Genomic DNA, 24,532 nt, shown 5'->3' with positions numbered 1-24,532 from the left:
GCTAGTTTTTTGCACACTTCATCAATATAGGTAGTCCATGTACAACGTTCCTTCACATGCAGCCCAAGGAACTTCGTATAAGGTACTTGAGTGGACCAGATATTTTGATTTCTTTATTGTCCTTCAAGACTGTTTGCTCTACATTAGTCCCTGTAACTATGAGGAAGGGTCGTCTGCATACATTATACAACTTTATACAAATGTCATTAATGTATGTCAGATATAGCACAGGACCTGAAAGAGAACCCTGGGAAACCCCTACATCATTTATTGTTTTCAACAAAGTGTGATTGTTTGCTCAAACATACTGCATCCTATTTGTCAGATAACTTTTTAGCCAATCATGTACCACTCCTCTGAAACCCTACAGTTCTAGTTTTGTTAAAAGAATTTCTTGGTTGACAAGATCGAATGCCATGCTTCGATTCAAAAAGGTGCAAACCACTCTGTTACCTTTGTCTCACTCCTCCGAAAGTCTATTTAAAAGCGTCACCATTGCATTTGAGTTTGATTTGCCTTTTTGGAACGCATATTGATTCGAGTTCATTGAATCAAACCTATCCAAGTTAACAACAACGGGCATTTATATACCTGTTGTTGGAATGGTTTTGTTGCAAAATATGATGGGCGACTGCTGATTTTTCTGATTTTCCATAATTTAGGTGCGCTAAGTGTTCCTATATCTTATGTTAATAGATCTGTTGGTGTGTCCAAATATTTTGCATCGCAGTCCTTACATATGATTTTGTAAATTCCAGATTTTTCCGTATTCTCGACACTGTCATTTGCGTTGTAGTGTATATTTACCACTTTCATACCTAGTTCCTTGGAAATCACGAATAACTTTGGAAAGATTTTAGGAAATTCGAAGAACTAGTCGAGAATTCGGAAAATTCTGGAATACACCAAATTTAATGTGAGGACTTTAAGGTAACTATACTTTAATGTAATTATACTATATAGCTTGTTGAAGAGATATTTTATTATCAGATTCACCTGCGTGTTAGATTAGGCAATATTTAAAAATTATTTTTCGGCTAGTAGGTGGGGCAACATGTGAAATTTCAAGACAGATCCAGTAATATTCATTACTGCACTAAAGGTTCACTAGGTTTGTAGAATTGGCCGTTGGTTGCCGTTTAAGTCATAAACTGAAATAAATTTTCACAATTTCATTAAATATGTAACAAGTGTACAAATAAATCAGTAATAGATACAAATAATAATGAAATTCTTGAAAAATTAATTATTGCAAATATTAAGTAAACACACATTCTTTTTTGTATTTCTACCGCCTACCGTGAAAGCTACGGTGTGAAAAATGTCTAGAAATGGAAGTTCTGTAATTATTATCATGAATTAAAGTAGTAACTCATTATTCGATGCGAATGAACTTTCAGAAAATATAGAGTCACTATTAGATGTTTCCAAATATCTGGTTTTCCTGGCAAGTAAAGTGGCAACGTGAACTTTCCGCTAATGGTATCAGTACGTCTTCCAGAGTGGTAAATAGCCAGCATTAATCCAGCGGTTTGCCTAGGATTCATTACTCCAAATCCTGCCAATATAATTTCATTTCCTGAAATGTCTGTTTTTACTTTTACTGACATATATCCGCCTAGATCTACATATAGGATTACATGAAGGATATTGATAATCACAAAATAATTTAAGTATTATTTTCCAGCGCACGTTGCTCAGTAGTTAGTGAAGACAATATGTTCGAGAAATCGAGGGTGTTCCATGGTTATTTGGTTAAAGAAATGATTTATAATTATTATGAAAATAAGAAAAACATGCAAGCATAAATCATAAACATAAAAGTCATTGCATTCACATTTTGAAAGTCTACAATAACGAAGAAACATGTTTGTTTGAAGGTGTTTGACAATGTTTTGTGGTCTATTCATTTAGTTCGGACTTCCATTATCTAATATAGTATGAATTGATTTGAAATCCGTGAAAAAATCTGTAAGAAAAAAATTAAAAAGATTAACCGAAAAATAACAATTTTATTCAACAAAAAACTGAAATTACAAAGGAATAACATGCAAGCAACAACGATAAATAAATAAAAAATTGAAATATCAATACAAGCTGAAAAATTAAAAAATATTATTAACAAAAAATTAAAAATTAAAACTGAAAGATTCCAAAGCAAGTGAATTTGAAAAACTCATGAATTAAACTCAACTTTATTCAGTTCAAACTCGCATTTGTTGTAATAACACATATTGAGGAACATTCTCCATTGTATTAAACGACAGATAACTGAAATTACAAAGAAATAACATACAAGCAGAAACCAAAAAAATAAAAATTGAAATATCAACAAAAACTAAAAATTGAAAAATATCATTAACAAAACATGAATAATGAAAATTAAAAGATAAAAATAAGTTATGTCACGACGTTTCGATTGTTAGTATCCTCAATCGTCTTCGGATGATAACTGGACTTATTCCACCGAGATCTGACTATTCATAGATCATTCCAGTGCTTTCACCTATCCCCTCTTCCCTCTCTCCGCTTCATCGGTTTTAGCGGAAGATAACCGTTTGGCTGGAGCCGATCGTTTTTCGCTTGATTAGAGGTTTCCGTATGCTACGTATCTCTACGCTAGCTTGACTAAATGCGTTGTTGGACAACATCTACGAGTCTTCTTTGAATTCACTCCTAAACCAGTATTCCTCTTTGTGGATGATTTCAGCTTGAGCCCACTTGATGTTATGTTTGTGAGTCCAAACATGCTCTGCTATTCCGGATTTACTGGTTCCTCCTAGCTATGTGTGTTTCTTGTGCTCAGCAATGCGAACTTTCAATGGCCTCTTAGTTTCACCGATGTATGATTCTCCGCACTCGCAGGGTATCCGGTAAATGCAGTTCTTGGAATCGCAGTCCGCGTTTGGTGGCCTGGTTTTCGTGAGGCTGCTACGGATAGTGTTCCTAGATCTGAATCAGGTCCTAATGTTATAGTTGGACTCAATCCTTCTTATCCTTTTCGAAGAAACATGTTATATTCCTCTCCTGATGATGCTACTTGGTTAGCAAAACGCGACTTCAGATACAGTATTTTGTTCTTCTGTGGGAAACATGTTTTTGATAGATTCATTTGAATGAATAAAGTAAAAGTTCAAATTCGAAAATGACTTGCATTGAGTCATGAAACTTCTGTTGTTGATAAAGATATACATTGGTACATATTTGGATGAGAAAACGAGTGTTGTGGCTAGAAAGCGATGAACAGCGTGACGAATACTTCGACCTATGTTCCGAAAAATTCGACCTATGGTACCATTATGGCAATAGTTAGAAAGTTCGGACTTCCATTGTCTAAAATGATTTGGAATCTCTGGAACAGAAAGTAAAATAAAAATGAATAGCTAAAATATCAATTATACTAAGCAATGAAACGTGAAATGAAATCTAAGTGAACTGAATGAAATGATCAAGATAAAAGATGAAAATACTACAGATTAAAAAGAAATTAAAAAAATCGACTGAAAACGATAATAAGCAAAAAATCAAAAATCAAATAATTAAAAATACGATCAAAATAAATTCGAACCAAATTACTTTTCACCGAAAGATGACTATTTAAAGGTAATTCGAACGCTTTCACTTTTCTCCTCTTCCCGCCCTCCGCTGCACCGGTTTAGCGGGAGTTGACTGTTTCCATATGTTGCGTATCTCTACGGTAGCTTGGCTGAATGCGTCGTTGAACAACATTCATGCAGCGTCTTTGAACTTCCTCTCAACCCGTTGTTTCTCCCTGTGGATGATCTCAGGTTGGGACAACATGTTTCTATTCCGCATATTTTTTACTTGCTTTCAAAGATATATGGGCTGATCTTTTTGTCATCTAGAAGGTTCTAGAATGATTCGGAATATTCGGGAGACTTCAAAAGAATTCTACGATATTTCGGAACATCCTGAAATATGCTGGAATATGGTGGAACATTTAGAATAATATGGAAAATTTGGGAACATTCCGGAATAGACTGGATCATTATGAAGCGATCAAAGGAGTAAATGATGTATTACTTTCCATTCATGAGAAAAGTTCCGTGTTTACTTTGAAGGCGTGCTTTTGAATGAGGGCTCTAATTTTTACCTTCTTTAAAATTTTAGATTAATCCAGTACTATCCGAACCATTCAAGAAAATTCCACAACAATCCAGATTATTTCTCAACATTCTGGAATGTCCAGGAATGGTCTGAGACATTCAGGAATAATCTGGAATATTCATAAGCATTCTGGAACTTCCCAAATATATCAGATGAATAAAATGTAAATTTTGCAAAAACAATAACTCTACATTATTACTCCTAGAAAACAGGTGAATTATTGGCGATGTATTTAAAAACTTATTCAAATATTAGGTTGATTCTGGTTAATTCTGAAATTTCTTCCAACACCAAACCGTTATTTTGACACATTGACACGTGTTTCGATCACCAAGTGATCATCTTCAAGAGGTGTTGCAAAAAAACTCCAGTAATATTCATTACTACACCAAAGGTTCTAAACAGTGCACACTGGTTAATTCTGGTTGATTCTGAAAGATTAATTGATACAATATTTGTAAAACGTTTTTTTTGACATTTGATGAAAAGAAGATTGATAATGATGAATTAATAGCTTTTTGTTGGTTAAAAATTTGAATATTTGTGTTTATTGACTTCCAGAGATTCCAGCAGGTTTAATTTTCGTCCCTAATTTTATGTATTCAATATGTCATAGTCCATGTTGAAATCTTGGCTATTCCCTAAAAGGTGGCAAGCATGGGTAGAATTAGTTTCCTTAATTTCGAAACTTTTTCAAGATCGGAGATTTCCGTGACTTCTTGTCATTCGTATATAAACTTCTGGGTACAATCCACAAGATGAATTGTAGACCTCTGACCCTGTAGACCCAAGACAAAAATCGGGAGTCTACAGTGGTATGTATTTACAGAACAAAATATTTTTCAAACGAGTTGAATATGAGTATTTGTAGACCTGAACGATATGAATGTCAAAATGTAACCTCTTCGATCACTTATCTCATCGAAAAATGATCTATTCTGTTAGCAATAATTGTATTCAAGATCTGTTCTTTCCTCAAAAAAATTGTGAATCAAAATGCGTAGAGCAGAGATAGCGAATACCTTTTGACAGGAATGACAATCTGGGTGCCAGCAAAAACACTATTCAAATGGAAACAAAACAATAACATCATGATTCAGACAGTTCAAGGTTGAATCTTACTTTTCTCATAATTTCAGTTTATAATATCATTTCATATTTTGTAATACAATCAATGTTTGAACTTATAGATTCAATATTCAAAAGAATGCATTTAAATTCATTTAACGAATTCGATAATGCACTTGTCAACAACATCAATCATCAGAATATTGACATATTGTTCTTTATTGATGATATCGTGGTAATGAGCTAAGAGAAATATACGTGTTTTACATTATCATTATCGTTATAGTTACTCAGAACAGAATGTTCCTTCGGATTATTCAATCTGAGTTGTGGAATTGAATACATTCGTTTATATATCTTCATAAAATGTTTCAGAAAGTAACAGTGAAACATATGACAGGTAAGAATGCTCTGTTATATAATATAGCAAATGAATAACTCTTTTAATGTAAAATTTGAAGTTGAAGAAGATCCCCTTCGAATTTTACTCGATTACAGTGGGTACACTATTATAAAAAATAGAAGAATACATCAACTTGTTTCTTTCGCATTCTTATCCTGCCAACTGGTAATGATTTTGGCTGGTATATTTTATGGATTTTTGTCCAAAGAAAAGCTCAAACCATTTATTTTGGGCATCATATTCCACTTTCCGGTAAGTCAATCGTCTATAAGTATTTTTATATCGAGATAAAAAAACCTGTTCATTTACCACTATGTCTAAACAATTACTTTTCGAAAAAAATGTTGAAAGTGATATCTTGTATACAGCATCTGTTGTTGAATTTGAGTGGGATAAAAAACAACTAGTTATCCAAATGTGATGTGAATGGAGTTATCGAGTGGAAACGTCATTATCAGAGTTTCAAAAAAGCTCATTCATAGAGGTTGATTTTGATTTTGAAATAGATGTCATTTCATATTTTACAGATGGACTGTCAGATGATATAGGTTAGGTTAGGTCTGAAGTATGGTGAGTGGTCTTTCAAATCAGATGGTAGGAGTACGGCTCTGCCGAACTCTAAAATCCTGAATTGGTCCACAGCGGGGCAGGCACAAAGTATATGCTCTGCTGTCCATTATTTTCCAAACAGAGGCGACGCACACTGTCTTCCGACAGTCCAAGTCTCTGCATATGATGATTCAAATGACACTGACCTGTGAGAACGCTTGTTAGACATCGTAGTTCATTTCTACTACATTCCAACAACTATTTGGTATCAAGCTTCGGAAGGTGAGTAAACACCTTGGAGTGAGCCAATCCTGGAAGATTCTGCCAGGGGTCCATAAATCTTCTCGCCATCCAGGTGTTCAATGTTTGTTTGGCAAAGCCTAAAGTGATGCCAATGACAGGTTCTGGTCCGATGAAGCTGCTTGCAGCACCCTGCTTTGCAGGGTCAGCAGCTTTATTTCCTTCCAGGCTAGTATGGCCAGGAATCCAGACCAGAGACAATCTGTCAAGTCTTCCTATCGATGAGAGTCGTTTTAGGCAATTTGCTACCAATTTAGACGTTGCTCGGGAGGAGCCAAGAGCTTTTAACGCCGCATGACTGTCTTTTATTGACTTGTGTATGATGTTGAAATGATATAGATATGTTATTCCATATTCGATTTGACTAACGACTATATCTTCATTTTCGATTATATTGCTAACAACCCAGTGGCAAAAGTGATATCTGCTGTTGGGTTACTCACGAATTCAGATTATTTTCGAAATGAGATATTTCGACCCCTTTGGGTGCTCACATTTTTTCATATGATCGATACTTGATGAAAATTATAACGTATCAAAAGAAAATTCTTTGTAAGGTTTCCACTTGTTTCGCTACACAGTAGCATCTCTCAAAGATGCTATTGTATAGACATAGACATACTTCATTTGACTACGTTTATGTAAGTTTATATTTGTAACAAGTTTCATTACAAAAATTGTATTTGAATAGTCAGTCGAAAACACTATGATATACAGCATGAACAATCAAACACATCAAAACAATAATAACTTTAAAAGCGATTAAAGATATTGAAATAACTAAATATCTGAACGTTCTCATACGAATGGGGTGAGGTGTCTAAATATTCTGCAATAGTGTAGAAACTTAAGTTGATTGGGAACTGTTCCACGTTTTGATTGAAATAATTGGAGGACATAGATGCAACTCAAAAATTATATAGAATAATTTCGGGAGAGTTATATTCATAGCTTTATTCAAACTGTATCTTAAAGGTCTAATTTGATCTGCATGTCGAGTGTTGTAGTCATGGAAATTTGAATTCAGTGAATATTCACGTTTATTTTTATGAATTTCTACTATTTGTTGTGGCCTACAGTGGTCCCTGTAACCTGCCAACGCAAAAGTTTTAAACGCTTTCTTTGAATACTTTCAGTGAATTGGCGGAGCTGCCCCACAATATTGTACCATTGGTCTAATCAACAAGTTCAAAAACATGAAAAATAGAAATGAAGGTCCTAAAAATATGAGCGATGGCTCATTCGATTCGAAATCACCTCTAGAAAAATATTTTTGAAGGATTTTGGTGCAGGTAAAAAATTGCAATTGTTATTAATAAAATAAGAATAAAAAAATGATATTTGGTTTTTCGGTAATAACTGAAAAAATTTTAATATTTGAGCAATTCTGAAAGTTCGTTAAAGAGGAGGAAATTTCCAGTGAAAAAGTCTCGACTCCCGAAACTTTTAATAGACAAATTACGTGAAAAATTCATATCCTATGTTAATAACTGCCATTATTCAATGTTAAAACAGACATAGCTAATTTATCAATTGAAGAAAAAAATTTCATTTTGCAATAGTTATAAAAAATCATAATTAACAAATTAATAACTTTTTATGAACTTTTATCGTATGGAGTATATTTATCAAAAGAGCTCCACGAAGTTTAAAATTTATAGACCAATTATTTTTTTTATCCCATTATTTATGCCAACGGAGATTGAGAAAAAATTTGTTAGTTAACAATTGAATAACTTTTTGAAAATGATGATAAAACTTTCATTTCTACGGGACTCGATTCATTCAAGTGTTAAGAAGGTACTAGATTTTTTTCAAATTTTAAAAATGACATTTTATGTTATAAAAAAATCATTTCTTCTGATAAACTATCTTTAGCGGCAGCGCGGGCATGCCGTAAGAGCCGCGCAGAACCCTTTTCGCAACGTCAAATTAAAATTATAAATAATGGAGATAGAGTTTCGGGAGTCCATACTTTTCTATCGGAAATTTCCTCCTCTTCAATGAACTTTTTTCAAAATTGCCTAAATATCAATATTTTTTGAGTTATTAACGAAAAACTGAATAACTTTTTTCTTAATCTTATTTTGTTAATAACAATTGCAATTTTTTACCTGCACCAAAATCCTTCAAAAACATTTTTCTAGAGGTGATTATGAATCGAATGAGCTATCGCTCATATTTTTAGGATCTTCATCTCTATTTTTCATGTTTTTGAACTTGTAGATTAGACTACATATGCTATATGCGAGTAAAAGAGTGCGTAATAGGTATTCAACAGAACATCTTAACTTACCACTTCCCTGAGTTGTTTTACAATGAAAATCACACTAGACAATAGCAAAACTCGTGTCGCGGTTTTTTAGACTTTCAAGGGGAAATCTTACACTGAAGTGTTTTTTATGTTTTTTTTTATTGCAACAGTGAATCATTCTTCCTTTCATTGATTTTTCCAGGATACGTGAACTAAATTTCATCACGTTATAATATCTCACTGCAACACAAATATCTGTATCAATTTCTTCCTATCGCTTGTGGCGAGGAAAATTCAAAAATATTTTCCCTCACATCATTTGTTACACCTTGAACTTCAGAGATATTTGTATAGAAGACTTCAATATTCATTAATCCTCTCAACAATTAACAGCTTCACGCGAAATGAATTACAGAACAGAATAAAGGCGGCCATTATGTGTGCCTTGAATAAAACACTATTTTCATTTCATAAATGTTCAAGCAATACAGATATTTTGTTGCCCTTTTTGAATAATTTATATACAATATATGTAAAAGTAGTCAGTAGGTTTCCTGTGGCCGATTCGGTCGATTCAGAGATAAAATTAGAAATTCTATATATTCATGATACATTAACGACGTACGTTTCGGTATTTTCGCCATCTTCACTTATAATGAATATTTACAAACTTTATTAATAACACTACTCTATCACAGTGAGTGTAGGATATAAAATTTATAAAATTGACTTCTCGTACATCAACGATGAAAATAAAATTGAAAAAAAGGAGAAAAATATATAAAGTGGTTTGAAAAGCCGTAAACCACCATATCTTCAAATGTTTGGAAGGCTCCAAAGACTTGAGCGATCATCTAATGGCTTTCGGAAACAAAGATCAACAGGCGATTTTCTATCGTATGTCATCCATATTTAAAATAACGCAATCGAGAAACATGGAGATTATGGAGAGTCAAGAGCTGTTGCACTTGATATTTCTAAGGCCTTTGGCAGTGTATGGAATGAGAGTTTGCTGGACAAACTTCGATGCTATGGCTTTCCGGATAACTTTTGTGTATGGCTCTTCAGCTTCCTGAACGAACGTTTCCTGCAAGTGGCGTCGATGGATATCTCTCGAATACATTCACCATCAATGCTGGTGTTCCTCAAGGATTCATATTGTCTCCAAACCTGCAAATCTCCAAACAAAGCAATATATTGCTTTGTTTGGAGATTCCAGGACATCGGCGGATGCACATCTTCACTGGTAGCAGAAGGTTGAACATCTTAATGAGGATCTAGAGGTAATTTCGAATTGGGGTGAAATTAACAAAGTTCATTTCAATGCCACAAAAACCCAGGCATCGGTTTTCGCCAAAAAGATAAATGTTTCCGAATCGGATAATGTCAGTTCACACAATTTCACTTTTCAACTGCTGGATTTCATTCACAAAACAGCCATCCGCCTGATTGGAGACGCGAACATCACTTGCAACCTTGATAGTCTGGAACATTGTACAAAGTTTGGGGATTAGTCTCTCTTCTATAGATACTTTCACGGAAAGTGTTCAAGTAACTTGGCACACTTGATTCCACCAAGAGTGTTACATATCAGAAATACGCGACAGACTGTGGCTGCTCATCGTTTTGAGGTTCAACTCAGTACACCTCGAACTTCATTGTTTAAGAACTCTTCAATTTGGAAAACGGCGTTTATGTGGAATGAACTTCCTGAGAACGTTTTTTCAAATGGCTTTAATCTCCAGCGATTCAAATCCAATGTGAATCACTACTTTCACACAGGCACCGCTCTAAGAGCGCCTCAAGGATTTTTCTGTAGTGCTTGTGTTTTCTCCTTAAAAATAACTTTGTATTGACATTGAATGAGAGGGGAATAAGGTTTTTGATTTAACTTTTCAAATCTCCCAATGAATTTTTTCTGTTTCTCCATTTTATTTTTCGTCTTTGTATGATAAAATTTCTGTATTTTTAGTTTATCAATATTTCAGAACCTGAAGATGGTAAAATGCCGAAACGTCCTTCCTCACTGTGTCATTGAGAATTACTGTATAGTATTTCTAATTCAATTTCTATATCGACCGAATCTGTCATTGAATTCTACTGAATCGATAAAAACGCCCAGAATAATATATCAAAAACTCACATTTCAATAAGTTGCTCTATCTCATGTCACCGTATACACACAGTATAAAACAATAACAAATAAACGATAACAGCATTTTGTTGAAAACAAGTATGTTACCGATACCCTATTGAAATTTTCGAAGATAATCAGTTATTCATATTAGCATTGTCAAATTTTCGTTCAGCGTTCATCGTTCAGCCTGCAGCTTGAACCACCGACCAACACGGCGGACGACTGAGTGAGTGAACAGAGCACGTCGAACCGACCGACTACCAGCTGCCTCTCATAAAATTTTGAAATATATTACCAAATGAGAAATGTTACTGGCAAGTTGTATCAATCCCTACCAGAATTTTATTTAAATAAAGTAATATTTCAGAGCAAATTTAGTTTTTCCATATCAGATATAGGTACTTTTATTTTTTTTTTGATATATAAGTAACATCAAATTCATTATAACATCAAAAACAACAGTACAAAAATAACACATCAAAACGCTCAAAGGTGCGAACTTGTTTCCTCCTTTTCATAAAAGAGGATGTATGCATTTCCACTCACAAGCTATTTAGGTGAAGTTGGTCATTGTATTGTCATTGGTCATTGTTTTCGTGCCACGTGCCAATATAAGGATGTCTGCAGAATGCTGTATAATGTCTGCTGTAGGTAGAGTGTGATTCGAAAATGCATATAGATCATAACGACAAGGAGTCACATTTTTCTGTTTGAGAGAATCTTTCAAAATGAATGCCTAAAATACGGGGAAACAAATAGATCGATAGAGACTTTGTACATTTTCTTCTTTCCTTGCAACTTGAACACGTTGGTTTTTCATGTTCATCCAAATTTCCTCTCTTGTGAAGAAATCCAAGCACTGTGATAAATTCAATTGGCCAGTTCTTTGTGGCATGGGGAGTGTATATTTCAGGAAAGTTGAAACCTAATTGTTGGGAATAAGCTTGTTCCAATATTCTGTTAGTTTGTTGCTATGAACTGATTGAAAACTTTTATTGTAAAATCATTCGCAATAATGTTTTATTTCAGTCTGATGCGGCCTTCTTCACAAGTGTCGTTTATGGTCATGACGTAAACGAATACAAACATATGGTCTTCGAAAACTGTTCTTGTATAGACTCAGGTGGCCCTGTTATTGAGAAAAAGATCAAAAATGAAATTGGATGGGTGATGAGATTATGTTTTATTCCCCTGTTCCTCTCAATATTGATGACAATTTCATTTCTGCCCTTCGTTGGGGACGAAGAAATATTTCTGTTTCAGATCACCATAATGAAGGAATGGTTTGGAAATTGGCTGGTGGGACTTCGTTTTTTCGTTTACCTCATCTTTGCCCTCTTACTGGGAATAAGTGGTTGGATAGTTGGAAGTACCACAATCGTTACAGGATATATCATTTTCCACTTGAAGTTTCAATTCATTCTTTTGGACAGACACTTTGAGAAGCTGAAAAGTTTGGTTAGAGAAAAAAATGAGGATATTCGCCAGCAGGAAGTTCGAAACGGTTTGAAGAATTTCGTAGAGAATCACTTGAGAATAAAAAAGTAAGTGATGTTTGTTCAAGAAATCTGCAGAATATAAACATTAGAAATTATAATCAGTAATGTATACAAATCTACAGAAAGTTATGTTTTTGTACTTTTGACACATCAATTTTCTGTTTTTCATAACAATGCAGATTGAATAATTTTTTTGCCACATATTTTGCACACTGTTTGAAGTTTGTACTTCATAAAATTTCCATCTAATGTGTATGCTCTTGTTGTGATAACTTTGGATATCATCACATATCTTTTGTTGCTTATGGAAAAATCACATAAATATACTCACTTAAAAAAAAAGGAAAACTTTAATTTTTCTCCAAAAGGTTTATTTTTCTCCAAAAATATTCATTTATTCATCAATTTCCATTTTGTATCACTCAAAGTGATCTTCAGATATAATACACCTATGTCAGCATTTTTTCCGATTCCCAAAGCAGTTCTGATATACACTTTTTGGTATGTCCTTGAGCTCTCTCAATGATTCAGATTTTTCCTCCTCATTCGTCACAAACCGCCGTCCTATCATCGGTCTCTTCAATTTTGAGAACAAGAAAAAGTCGCAGAGGTGAAAATCTGGTGAATGCGATGGCTGAGGCACTGCGCTCGTGCCTTTTTTGTCCGAAAAATTACATGATGCAAGCAACGCATAACTTCAAGATAATACCCCTTAATGATCGTACAACCATGTAGCAAGTAAAATCAGTGAGCAAAAGTTCAACATCTGAACGAACTTGGCGTGCTTTTTTGGTCTTGGCTTTAAAGGGCTCCCCCATTGGAACTTTTGGACTTTGATAGACTTTGATGTCATAACCATATAGCCATCATTCGTCACCAGTAATGACCCATTTGAGCAAATTTGGATCGTTGTTGAGGTCATTCCTGACAATTCCTGAGCGATGCTCATGCGACGGTTTTTTTTCACATTGGCTGCCACACGCTTCATGTCTGAAATTTACGAACAAATTGCATGTCATGAGCTAACCGATGTACGAGAACAATTTTTTTTACTTCATTAACATTTATATCGTTTATTGATATACTAGGGTAATACATTTGTTACACAAAATTTCATGTAAATTTTCTAATCCATTTTTCCCATTCTACCCCACAGGTTGACTTCCCTTTCAAAATACTCAATTTGTTTAACTTATTGGTTGACAATGTTTCGTGATGTATTTCATCAGTTGGGACTTCCATTGTCTAATATAATATAAATTGATTTGGAATTTCTGAAAAAAATAAAAAAAAAAAGATTAATCGATAATAACAATTTTATTAAAGAAAAAAACTGAAAATCGAAGAGATGACATACAAGCAACAACCAAAAAAGTAAAAATCGAAATATCAACAAAAGCTGAAAATTAAAAAATATTGTAAACAAAAAATTAAAAATAAAAATCAAAAGATTTCTACGCTAGCGTAGAAATCCGTAACATATGGAAACCTCCAATCAAGCGAAAATCGACCAACTCTCGCCAAACGGTCATCTCCCGCTAAAACCAATGAAGCGATGAGATGGAAGAGGGGATGGGTGAAAGCACTCGAATGACCTATAAATAGTCGAATATCGGAGGAATAAGTCCAGTTATCACCCGAAGATGAATGTGGATACTAACAATCGAAACGTCGTGACATGACTTGTTTTGGAATCTTTTAATTTTTATTTTCCATGTTTTGTTAATAATATTTTTTAATTTCAGTTTTTTTTCGTTTAATACAATTGTTATTATCGGTTGATCTTTTTTTTGTTTTTTTTTTTTGTCAGGGATTACACATTAATTCATATTATATCAGACAATGGAAGTCCGAACTGATGAAATATTATATTTTCTACCTATGAAACGTTCCTTCAATCGAATTTACACCAGAATTCATCAATTGTACATACCTAGTTATAAAAACTATTTCTATTTCAGTGATTGGATTTTTTCTTCAATTGATATTTATTTTTTGTAATATTAGTTCATTTTCTGTGGAATAGAAGTACATATAATGATCTCATCGTGATACATCAGCTTCTTTCAAAAATTTGTTGGTTTTTTAGTTTTTGAAAGTAATTGGGTTTGTCATATAACATAATCATGAGAAAAATAAAAGTTCATTTTTTTGTATGACAGAATGAATGAAAATAAGGAGAAATCACCTTTCAATTTTTTCTCAACATAGTCTTTTCATGACCATTTCTTATCAATGATTGAATCTACAAATTTTGTGTTTTTGTATATTTCTTGGCATTTTCATCAAAAGTTATCGAATTAGTTGAAATATAGATAAGCCTTCTAGAAATATTCATATATGAGAGTTTATTGAAATTGAGCAACAATGTAATGTTCATCAAGCCAAATGAGGATCCAATCCAAATTATTCTTGATATAATTTTTTATGTTTTCATGACTGTCTGAAATATTCACCATCAGAATTCAGTTATGGACCAGGACCAAGGATGAATCCTTGACAATACGAGTTAAAGTTGGAAAAAACAGTTTTGATTACCTATATGAATTTACTGTCATATAATAAACAAACTCTTCCATTTGAAAAATTGTATTAGAGTGGAATAAACTTCATGAGAAAGTTTTCAGAATGAATTCAATCTCCAGCGATTCAAATCAAATGTAAATCGCTACTTTGTTACAGGAACCGTTCCTAAAGGGCCTTTAGGAGTTTGTCCTCAAAAAAATAATTTCGAAATTATTCGTTGAAATCTTCGATTCCAATATTGGTTTTTTTAAATGATACGAGGGGTTCAAATATTTTTATCAATCATTGTAATCACGCGGTTTCTCACAAAATTCCTACGATCAGTGCCATGTAATATCCATGCGTTTTTAAGAGTTTCAATATATTTCGAAAATGCACATCATGTCTGGAAAAAGTCCAGCTCTATAAACAGTGACTTAAGCTTTTGAGTTTCGTCTAGAGAATCCATTTCTACCTTCAATCTGTTAACCCTGTTATGTAATAAAACATGATGTCCCCCAGTTTTTCGCATAGTGATGCCGGTATATCTTTTTCAGTTTTTTTTAATCTTTAGATGATTGTCTAGCTAATATTTTGTTCTCTGACCAAGTTAACAATTTTATTTTTGGATAACCGTCCAATTGAGCCGTAGATAATGTTGCAAATTTCAAGTTTTTCCGATATTTTGAAACTGATTTTCAAAATCATTTGACGTTTTCAGGACAAACTCTTCATCAAATTTATGTCTAATACGATATGAAAAGCTAAACCTTATTTTCATATTTAATAACTCTCTTATGAATTTGAAAAAATGTGGAAAAATTAATGAGTATGATTACTGGCATATTTTCCTCTATTTAAATATTTTTACAATATTGTAATGCAAAATATCTTTCTTTGCTACATTTGATATTTTGAAATTTCATTTTCTCCTTCATTCAATTCAGTAAAACGCTGAAAATGTAAAGCGTCATTGGATTCAATAGTGTCTTCAGTGATGTTTAACAACATCACTGAAGACAACTGATGATTTTTTTTTTTTTTTAGTTTGTATAAGCTACTTTTTCGGAGACAGGATTTTTACATGATAATTCTCACTCCTCCACTGATATTGGCAGTGGTCGCATTTGTGTACTTCATTAAAACAGTAAGTTCATTTCTTTAAGCATGTGACAAGTATCAGGTTCATTTCCATTTCTCATAAAAATAGCGACTTTCGGGAAATAATTTATTTCCTCAATAAAAGAGCTCCGTCATCCGCCGGCCGAATCGAATTCCTATCATCTGATAAAAATCAACCACTCACGTAGGCACAAATGTTCATCGAATATCGTGAAAAATGAGAAATAAAACTTTTTACCACTTGTATACAAGTGACAAAAAAAACATAAGATGTATTATTTCTCATTTTTCATGATGATCTCCTACCACATCCATTAATTTCTTCATCGAATACAAATTTTGTTTAGTCTTCGTATAATATTAAATGATGATAATAGTTTATACACAACGATATAATGGTATGCACAGGTTGTGAATGAAGTAATACCACGGAAGCAGTACGGAGACTTCTTCCATACATACATCCATACACATGGATTAAGGGGCTATTCCTTGGACTATTCTAAGGATATTTTGTCCTTCGATAATTTTTGATAGGGCGCTATGTTTCGAAGATGCGGGGCGGAAACCAATTTCGACAATAACAATTTTGGTAATTTTAAAATTACCAACGTAGCCGAAATAAAAGTATAGCGTACTAGACTGGACTTACCAAGTGTTCCGTTGGTATCTATGAACAACATTCCGATTACTACAAACGGCTGCAGACATTCAATTTGAACAGTATTTCTCGTAAGTGATCATGTATATGTATCAAATAGGTTGAAACTGATTGACTTTCTATTTGATGTGCATTTTATGTGTTTAATATTTCAAGCCTTGTTAGTGAAGTCCTCTATCATGAATAACTATAGTAACACAGAGATGACTGAGATGCATTTCATTCATGCACTTGCTGATGGCAGTTCATTGGAACCTAGGCGGTGTGAACAATTTCCTAATCGTAATGTGCCCAATAGAAAAATGATAAAATCATTGGAGCGAATTGGAGGATCAGGAAGGCCAATAACAGTAAGAACGGTAGAACTAGAAGAGAATGTGCTGGCCATGATAAAAGAAGATCCAGGTACCCCTACTCCAAAAATTGCAAATACTTCAAATGTAAGTAGCGGGATGATTTGGAACATTCTTAGAGACTCTTTCGTATCCATACCACATTAACGAGTTCAGGCACTTCTTGCACGTATTGCATTTCATCAATGGCTTTTGCATACATTGGGTCAAATCCCTCAACTATTGAAGCTTATTGTTTCTACTGATGAAGCCAGTTTCTCAAGAAGTGTCATAAGTAATTTCCTCAATAACCATGTTTGGACTAAAGAAAATCCACATATGGTGCTTGAAGATCGTTTTCAACATCAGTTCTGGTTGAATGTTTGGGTAGAAATTGTAAGTGTCTTCCTAATTGGACCGCTATTTCTACCAGGAAGACTTACCGGCGACGTATACCGCAACTTTTTGGAACAAACGCTACCTCAGTTTCTGGAGGATGTACCATTGGTTACAAGAAATGCAATGTGGATTATGCACGATGGTGCACCAACACATTTCAGCATTTTGGCTAGAACTTTTTCAACAGTAACATACGGAGATCGCTGGATTGGTCGAGGTGGACTTCACTTGCCTGATCGATCACCTAACTTAAAACCCCTGGATTATTTTCTATGGGGCAGTCTGAAGTCAACAGTTTATATTACTTCAGTGATAGACGTGTAAGATTCTGATGTTTCTGAAAGAGTTCGAGAGTCGATGAAGAGAAAATTGGATTTTCGCATCCAAGCGGGGGGTAGTCATTTTTAACAGTTCTTGAAGATTAAGAAACATTACATGTCATAAATTGTTATTGTTGAAAACGATTACCTTCAACGTTGTTGAGGAGGTGTACCTTTTTTACGCGAAGAAGGTGCGTGAATCAGTTTTTTTTTTTCAAAAGTACCAAAAATATACTGTATAAAAGGTTTGGGCGATTTGAAATGAATAATGATAACTTACGCAGCGCCATCTGAATGTAACATGAAAATTAATACAAAATTATGATTTCTCAAGTCAAAAAACCCTGGGTATTGAATTTTGCGCAAATCAATCATTGTTCGCGAAAGTTATTTTAAAAAAACAAACATAAAAATTTATTTTCAACACCCTGTGATACCGAAGCGAAGCATTTCCGGACACCAGCTTATGATTTTTTTTAAATTTTATAAGGAATACGTCACTTGAATATGAAGTACTTATGTTACACCCTTTAGAGGTCATAAACCACTTGTGGGGCTATCAAATTCTATGGTAAGGCACCAGATCTGAAATGAGAATACCCGGAATTTTTTTTAAGGGGAACTATCCGAGAAAAGAACTGCACTACAACAAAGGGACAGAGACAACATTCTCTTTTGGTCCAAAGATAGGTTGTAATGAATATACGAGTATCTGTTCTATTCTAGGAAATAAGTCCACCAAGTAATTTTAGAATGCTGATTGGCCTTGTAACCGGAGCCGTAACTTTCTGCTCTCATTGTATCAATGGACAACTACTGAGCGATGAGGTATGGTAAATATATCACAAAATTTTCTCAAAAATATTTGGGTTCGGCAGAAATGTTCTATTCAAAAATGATGAGTGTTGATTACATGTGATGGAATTGGACGATACTTGATGAAAATCCATAACAAGACTTCATTGGGATATTTTCACTAGACAGTTCACAAAACCGCAACGATTGTAACACGTGTTTCGCTATACACAGTATGGAAACAGTATAGGAAGCTAGTGTATAGCGAAACACGTGTTGCGGTTGTTTTGTAAATTGTCTAGTGAAAATATGACAATTAAGTGTTATTTCGAGACAAACATTTCATATCAACAGATATCCCAAAAGTTTCAACTTTTGAACGAAAGAATGCTGATGTTTTGAATTTTTTTTCATGATAACAATGTTTTTCATTCAATGAATCAGTGATGAAAATAACAAGTTAAAACTGAAATTAACATAATTCAATGAAATGAGTGAGAAAGTTATTCAGAAGTTATTTTTTTATTACAACAATGACGGAGTAAAATAGATGAGCACTATAATTATTCGATTTGAGGAAAAACAAACATTTTTTTGAGTAAAACATTTTTTGGCTTTCTACTTTCCCAACATCAAAAAAAAATCAGGAAACTTTCAATGGAACGAATGCATGAAATAACTACAATAAAAACTTTTTCGAATAACACGAAATGACTACTTTCATATAACCATCGAATATTTACAATGAAAATCAATTGTGTTTATTGTTGGAGAAGTCAAAAGCTATAAAGAAAATTTGTCAAACTGAAAACACATGGTTGAGCACATAAAAAAACCTTCATGCTAAGAGGAAAAGTCCACCGAACGCATAAAAATGAACTTAATCATACGAATATCATACGAGAAACTATGACGTTCTCCGAAAAGAGAGATTTTGACTTTCTACTTCTTCATCTTGATACCAACAAAATCTGGGAATCTTCCAAAGATTAGATTATACAAAGAAGTAACTCTCAGACACGAAGTGGAGGAAACAGCCCAAACAGATACTTTCATATAAATATTCATTGGCGCAGTAACAAGAACCACTTGAAAGTACATACCCAGAAGGTACCGCAAAGAATATCTTTCTGGATAGTCTCAGAACAACATATATCAAAACTTCCTTGAAACCGGTTACCAGGAAATAACAAATGAGCTTATTCACAGGCTGAATACTCCACGCCAACAAAAGTGGACTGAAACTGTCGAAAGCGTCAACTTTCAAACATCGAGCAGGCAGTCGTAGTCACTACTGAGGAAGCTGGGGGAGATGCACGAAAGCATTGATAAACAATAGGCGTAATCCCAAACAGATAAAAAGAGAACTCAAAACCCTGAATGCCGAAGCCATGTGAACGGAATACTCCTGCCCCTTTTCCATTGAGAAAGTACCAAAGGCCATACAGGATATCACAGCGGAAAAGGCTTCAGGATTCGACAACATCCACCCCGAGTTCCTAATAAATTGTGGTAAATACACCAAATGCTGGTTGGCCAAGTTCTCCACGGACATTATGCATTCTGGCAGCGTCCCACCAGAATTCAAACGCTCTAAGGTAATAGTCTTACTGAAACCATGTAAACCTGCCGATAGTCCAAAAAGCTACAGACCAATCGCTCTACAGCTCGTATCCTATGAACTACTGGGAATCCTTGTCCACAATAGAATCAGCTCAGTTATCCTGAAGGCAATACGAGTTGAGCAGGTGGGCTTTCGGTCAAAATCATGATGTGCAGACCAGGTCCTATCAATTACCACCTATATCGAAGCAGGACACCTATAACACCGTATGGAATGAGGGACCGCTCTGCAAGCTCCTCAGAAAAATTCCATGCAAGCAAATAAACCAACTGATATCAAACATGTTTGGTGATCGGACGTTCGGGTTATAATGAACAACAGCATCAGCTCACCAAAGAAACTTAACAACGACCTGCCACAGGGATCAGTGCTCGCTTCGCTTCTCTTCACTTCATATAGAGCGGATATGCCGGAAACAAGGTTGAACAAGTTCGGGTACGCTAATGACTGGGTGCTAGCAACAAGATGTAACTTTATTCACAACGTATACAACGTATACAAATTACAAATAATATTACAAATAATAATTAAAATTTAATAATATAAAATTACTAATAATATATAAATATTTCTTATCCCCTTTCATATATTGGGACCTTTCACCTAAGCGCAAATGCGCTTGTGTTGTGATAGGTATCCCTTTTTTTAAAAGGAGATTTTTATTCTGTCAGACATTTTATATACATTTGATATTTCTGAAGAATGGAGCTTTCAAGTATATGTGTTCAATATAATTTTTCAATAATAAGTTGATTGTAGCGTAGAAATGATTTTATAGCAATTTTGTATTTCTTTATGTCTATAATATTCCTAGACTCGGGTGGTAGTAAATTGAAAAGTTTTGGGCCAAAGCAATATACAGATTTCTGTGAATGTGTGAAAGTTGATTTCTTCATACAGCTTTTTTGTAGAAAATAAACGGTCCTTCTTACAAATAATTTTCACTAATGTGTTTTGCATTATTTGTAAACCTCCTAAATTTTTTTCAAACGTTCCTCCCCATGCTGTAATGCATTACTTAAGAACAGACTCTGCCAGTGCATAATATAAGGTAAGTATGTTCTTACGGGTTAGGATATCTCTCAGGGAGTAAAATTTGTGAATGAGTTGCCTTAGTCTCTTGATCATATACTGCGTATGCTCATCCCATCGTAAATGCTGGTCAATTATGACTCCTAAATATTTAAGTTCAATCGATTTTTCGATCGTAGGACATTGGCAGATATTTTGAGCGCAATTTATTTTATGTATCTTCAAAAACTTTTCATTTGGTTGGTCGCTTTTTGTTAAAGTGATTGTCATAAATTTTGTTTTTCCAACGTTTAGGCTAAGAAGATTAAAATCGAGCCATGCTTTCATCTTTTTCATTTGATTTTCCGCTTTTCTGTAGACTCCTTGCCATGAGTCCCCTGAGAAGATTATGACCGTATCGTCAGTGTAGGATATAATATGTCCCTGAAAGTTTTTAATTTTACTAATACTATTTATGTATACCAAGAATAGAATAGGTCCTAATACAGTACCCTGTGGTACACTCAATCGAACTATCTGAGGAAATCCTAACGGCAGACCTGGAGAGAAAGGCTAAACACTTACGCAATTGGAGACTCTAGCCAAATGCCTCCAAAATAAAAGTTAGCTGCTTCGACCTCAATAACAAACTAGTCAGAGAAGAGGTTAACATACGATTTGATGGTACCAAACCAACCCACAAAAAATACCGAAATACTTGGCGTGACTCCTGATAAGACACTATCATTCAGAGAACACGTAACTTAAACCATCAAGAGGCTGAAAATCAGGACTAATATAATCTAGAAGCTATCTGGTACCACTTGGGGAGCATCGGCTTCTACGCTGCGCTGCTCCGCTCAGGGATTTGTTGTCTCGTCAGCTGAATACTGTACCCCAGCTTGGCTCAACAGTCCGCACACAAAAAAGGTGGACGTCTAACTGAGTAATATCATGAGAATTAATGCTGGTGTCATCAAGTCGACCCCCACTCAGTGGCTCAAAGAACTTAGCCATATCCAACCCCCAAAGCTGCGACGGATAAACGCCCTTACAGGAGAGTACAAAAAGATCATGGAAAATGAAAATCTGCCAATTCATCAAGACCTTGAGGACGCTAATCACAATCGTATCCACTCCAGAAATCCACCAACTAAAACGCCAAGTGCAGCGATGCCAGAGAAGTTCAACCTGACCAATGCATGTACCCAAGAATGGACCACTCAACAAGGCAATAATATGCCCTGCATCACCCAAAAGCTCCCATGGTTTGACCTACCACGCAGAACCCCGTCCACGCTTAACAGAATCACAACGCAATATGGCAGATGTGCATAACTCTTGCACAAATGTGGCAAACAACAACAACAACAAAGGAATGTCCCACAAGATCCTACAACGATGGACCTGAAGACTTTCTGGTGGGAACTGCCGGGACGATGGATTATATTACCTGAATTGATATTCGTTTGTGAAATCCCAAAGTTTGTTTCATTCCCTTATATGTGTAAATTAGCTTTCAGCTAAACTGTGTATGGATAAATAACTGAATTAATAAATATAAACATTGAGTTACACGAATCAAAACTTATATGAACACTGAATTAAACAAAAAACTTTTTTCTCTACTCAGTTTGTATTCCAAACATTCGTTATGGAATTGAATCAGATATCATTCACAGGATCCCTACACAATATAATAAATGAAAAAGGTAAAATTTGACTTACATGGAACACTAACATCCTCACTGGTAGACATCCGATGTTTCGCCGTAAGACACTTGCCTTATCAGCTTTTGAGCACCAAATCTAAATAACATTATGGGAATGTGTGTTTTCCTCTGATTGCCCTCCAGTTTGTTTGAATTAGAGAGCTGTAAACCCACATTTGGAAATGACCGCCAAGAAAATAACTTGAAACCCTGCATATCTTATCCAACCATTGTTTTGATTTTGGTCCAACAATTTGCTCACTAAATCCCTTCGTGCATGAGGCATAGTAGCTTCCTTATCAGAATGGAAACACCTTCCATCAAAGCTGTAATTGGTTTTCGATAAAGTATCAGTAGTCGTGCTCATTACATGAAGAAATTGAAACCAATTTAATGGCGGTATCTTGAAGAACAAGCTCCATCATATATATTTTTTCTACTGTGAATAAAGTTAATACTATCATTATTATTTCTTTCAGACAGTTTCGACACTTACCTATCCACCACTTTCAATGAATGTTTGAAAATGTTCGTGTATTGAATATATTCCATTTTGCAAAGCACTTTTGCCCGACTTCCTAATGCATTTTTGCTGATGGTATTTAAACTTCAGCAGTAATGTCTAGTTTTCAAGATTGTTCAGTATAAACATCACGAAACCACTGGAAAAATTTTCAAATATGCTGTTTAGTAGAAAAAGACTTTGGTTTTTCTTTATCGTGCTCTAGTTCAAAAGTCAACACCTCAATATCTCAAACATAGCGCCTCCATATATTATCATCTACATGAGAAACACTTCGTATTTTTTATGTCGTTGATGATAAGTAATTTATTTCAGTCCAGCAAACTTCACGAAAAGCTCTACTCTTGCGACTGGATAGACTGGAATGAGTCGAATAAGAAATCGATGATGATAATTCTACCTGCAATCAAAGAACCGATGAAAGCATCCTGTTTGGGACTAGTTGATTTGGGTCATCCATATATTTTATTCGTAAGTATGAATTATATTCAGGTGTAACTAGCAATACAATGCGATGAATTTTCAGGTCAGCAGAGCGATTTATAGTCTACTTGCTGTTGCTGTTACTTTATTATGAAAAAAAAAAACGAATCGAGAAAAAAAATGCCGTTCAATATGAAAGTATTGAAAGCATTGCATCATGGAATTCCAATTGTATTGGAAAAAAAATGTTTAATTTACTGAAATCACTGAAAAACTGAAAATGTCTGCACAACGATACTGAAAATTGCAGTTTATTGTAATGCAACATGAATGAATACTACATAGCTATAGAAAACGGCTATTGGAATTTCATTTCACAAGGACAAGTCCTCTCGAAATAATTTTAAAATAGCACTTGGTATTATATGGAAGTACGTCAAAACGATGGGAAATTGTAGAAACGAATGTTTAATAAAGTTGATGTGAAAAAATCATTTTCGTGTAATTTTATGTCCATATTAAAGTAGTTCTCTTCCGTAAAATAAAATGTTCATTCAAGACTTCGAAGGCATTTTTTCCAGTTTGCATCTGAAAGCATTGTTTGTGGATGATGCATACGGATCTTTATGAAAAGTATTGAAACTTTCTATGTTTTCTACCACTTTATTCGAGACTAACGTTACTGCAGTTTCCTCCTATAAGGACCATTTTCAAAGTTATACAGTAATGTAAAAGTTCAATGTATATGAATTGAAGGGGTTATATTT

The 24,532-nt window shown here is 34.4% G+C and overlaps 1 protein-coding gene across 1 annotated transcript; it reads left to right on the top strand.

The window, feature by feature from the left end:
* The first annotated feature begins 5,035 nt into the window (after window positions 1-5,035).
* On the top strand, window positions 5,036-24,230 carry LOC111503967 (uncharacterized). The gene is made up of 6 exons (XM_023158420.2): window positions 5,036-5,851; window positions 11,869-12,383; window positions 15,891-15,990; window positions 18,404-18,505; window positions 23,658-23,813; window positions 23,869-24,230. Exons 1-6 carry the CDS (start codon window positions 5,627-5,629, stop codon window positions 23,917-23,919), a joined length of 1,149 nt encoding a protein of 382 aa, XP_023014188.2. The 5' UTR covers window positions 5,036-5,626; the 3' UTR covers window positions 23,920-24,230.
* The last annotated feature ends 302 nt before the right edge of the window (window positions 24,231-24,532 follow it).

The sequence above is a fragment of the Leptinotarsa decemlineata genome, unplaced genomic scaffold (assembly GCF_025532065.1).
Source record: "Leptinotarsa decemlineata unplaced genomic scaffold, Ldec_3_MD MMD2_tig00026328_RagTag_RagTag, whole genome shotgun sequence".
Classification (NCBI taxonomy): Eukaryota; Metazoa; Arthropoda; class Insecta; order Coleoptera; family Chrysomelidae; genus Leptinotarsa; species Leptinotarsa decemlineata.
Note: the sequence above shows the minus strand (reverse complement) of the source record. Positions and strands in the feature narration are given on the sequence as shown.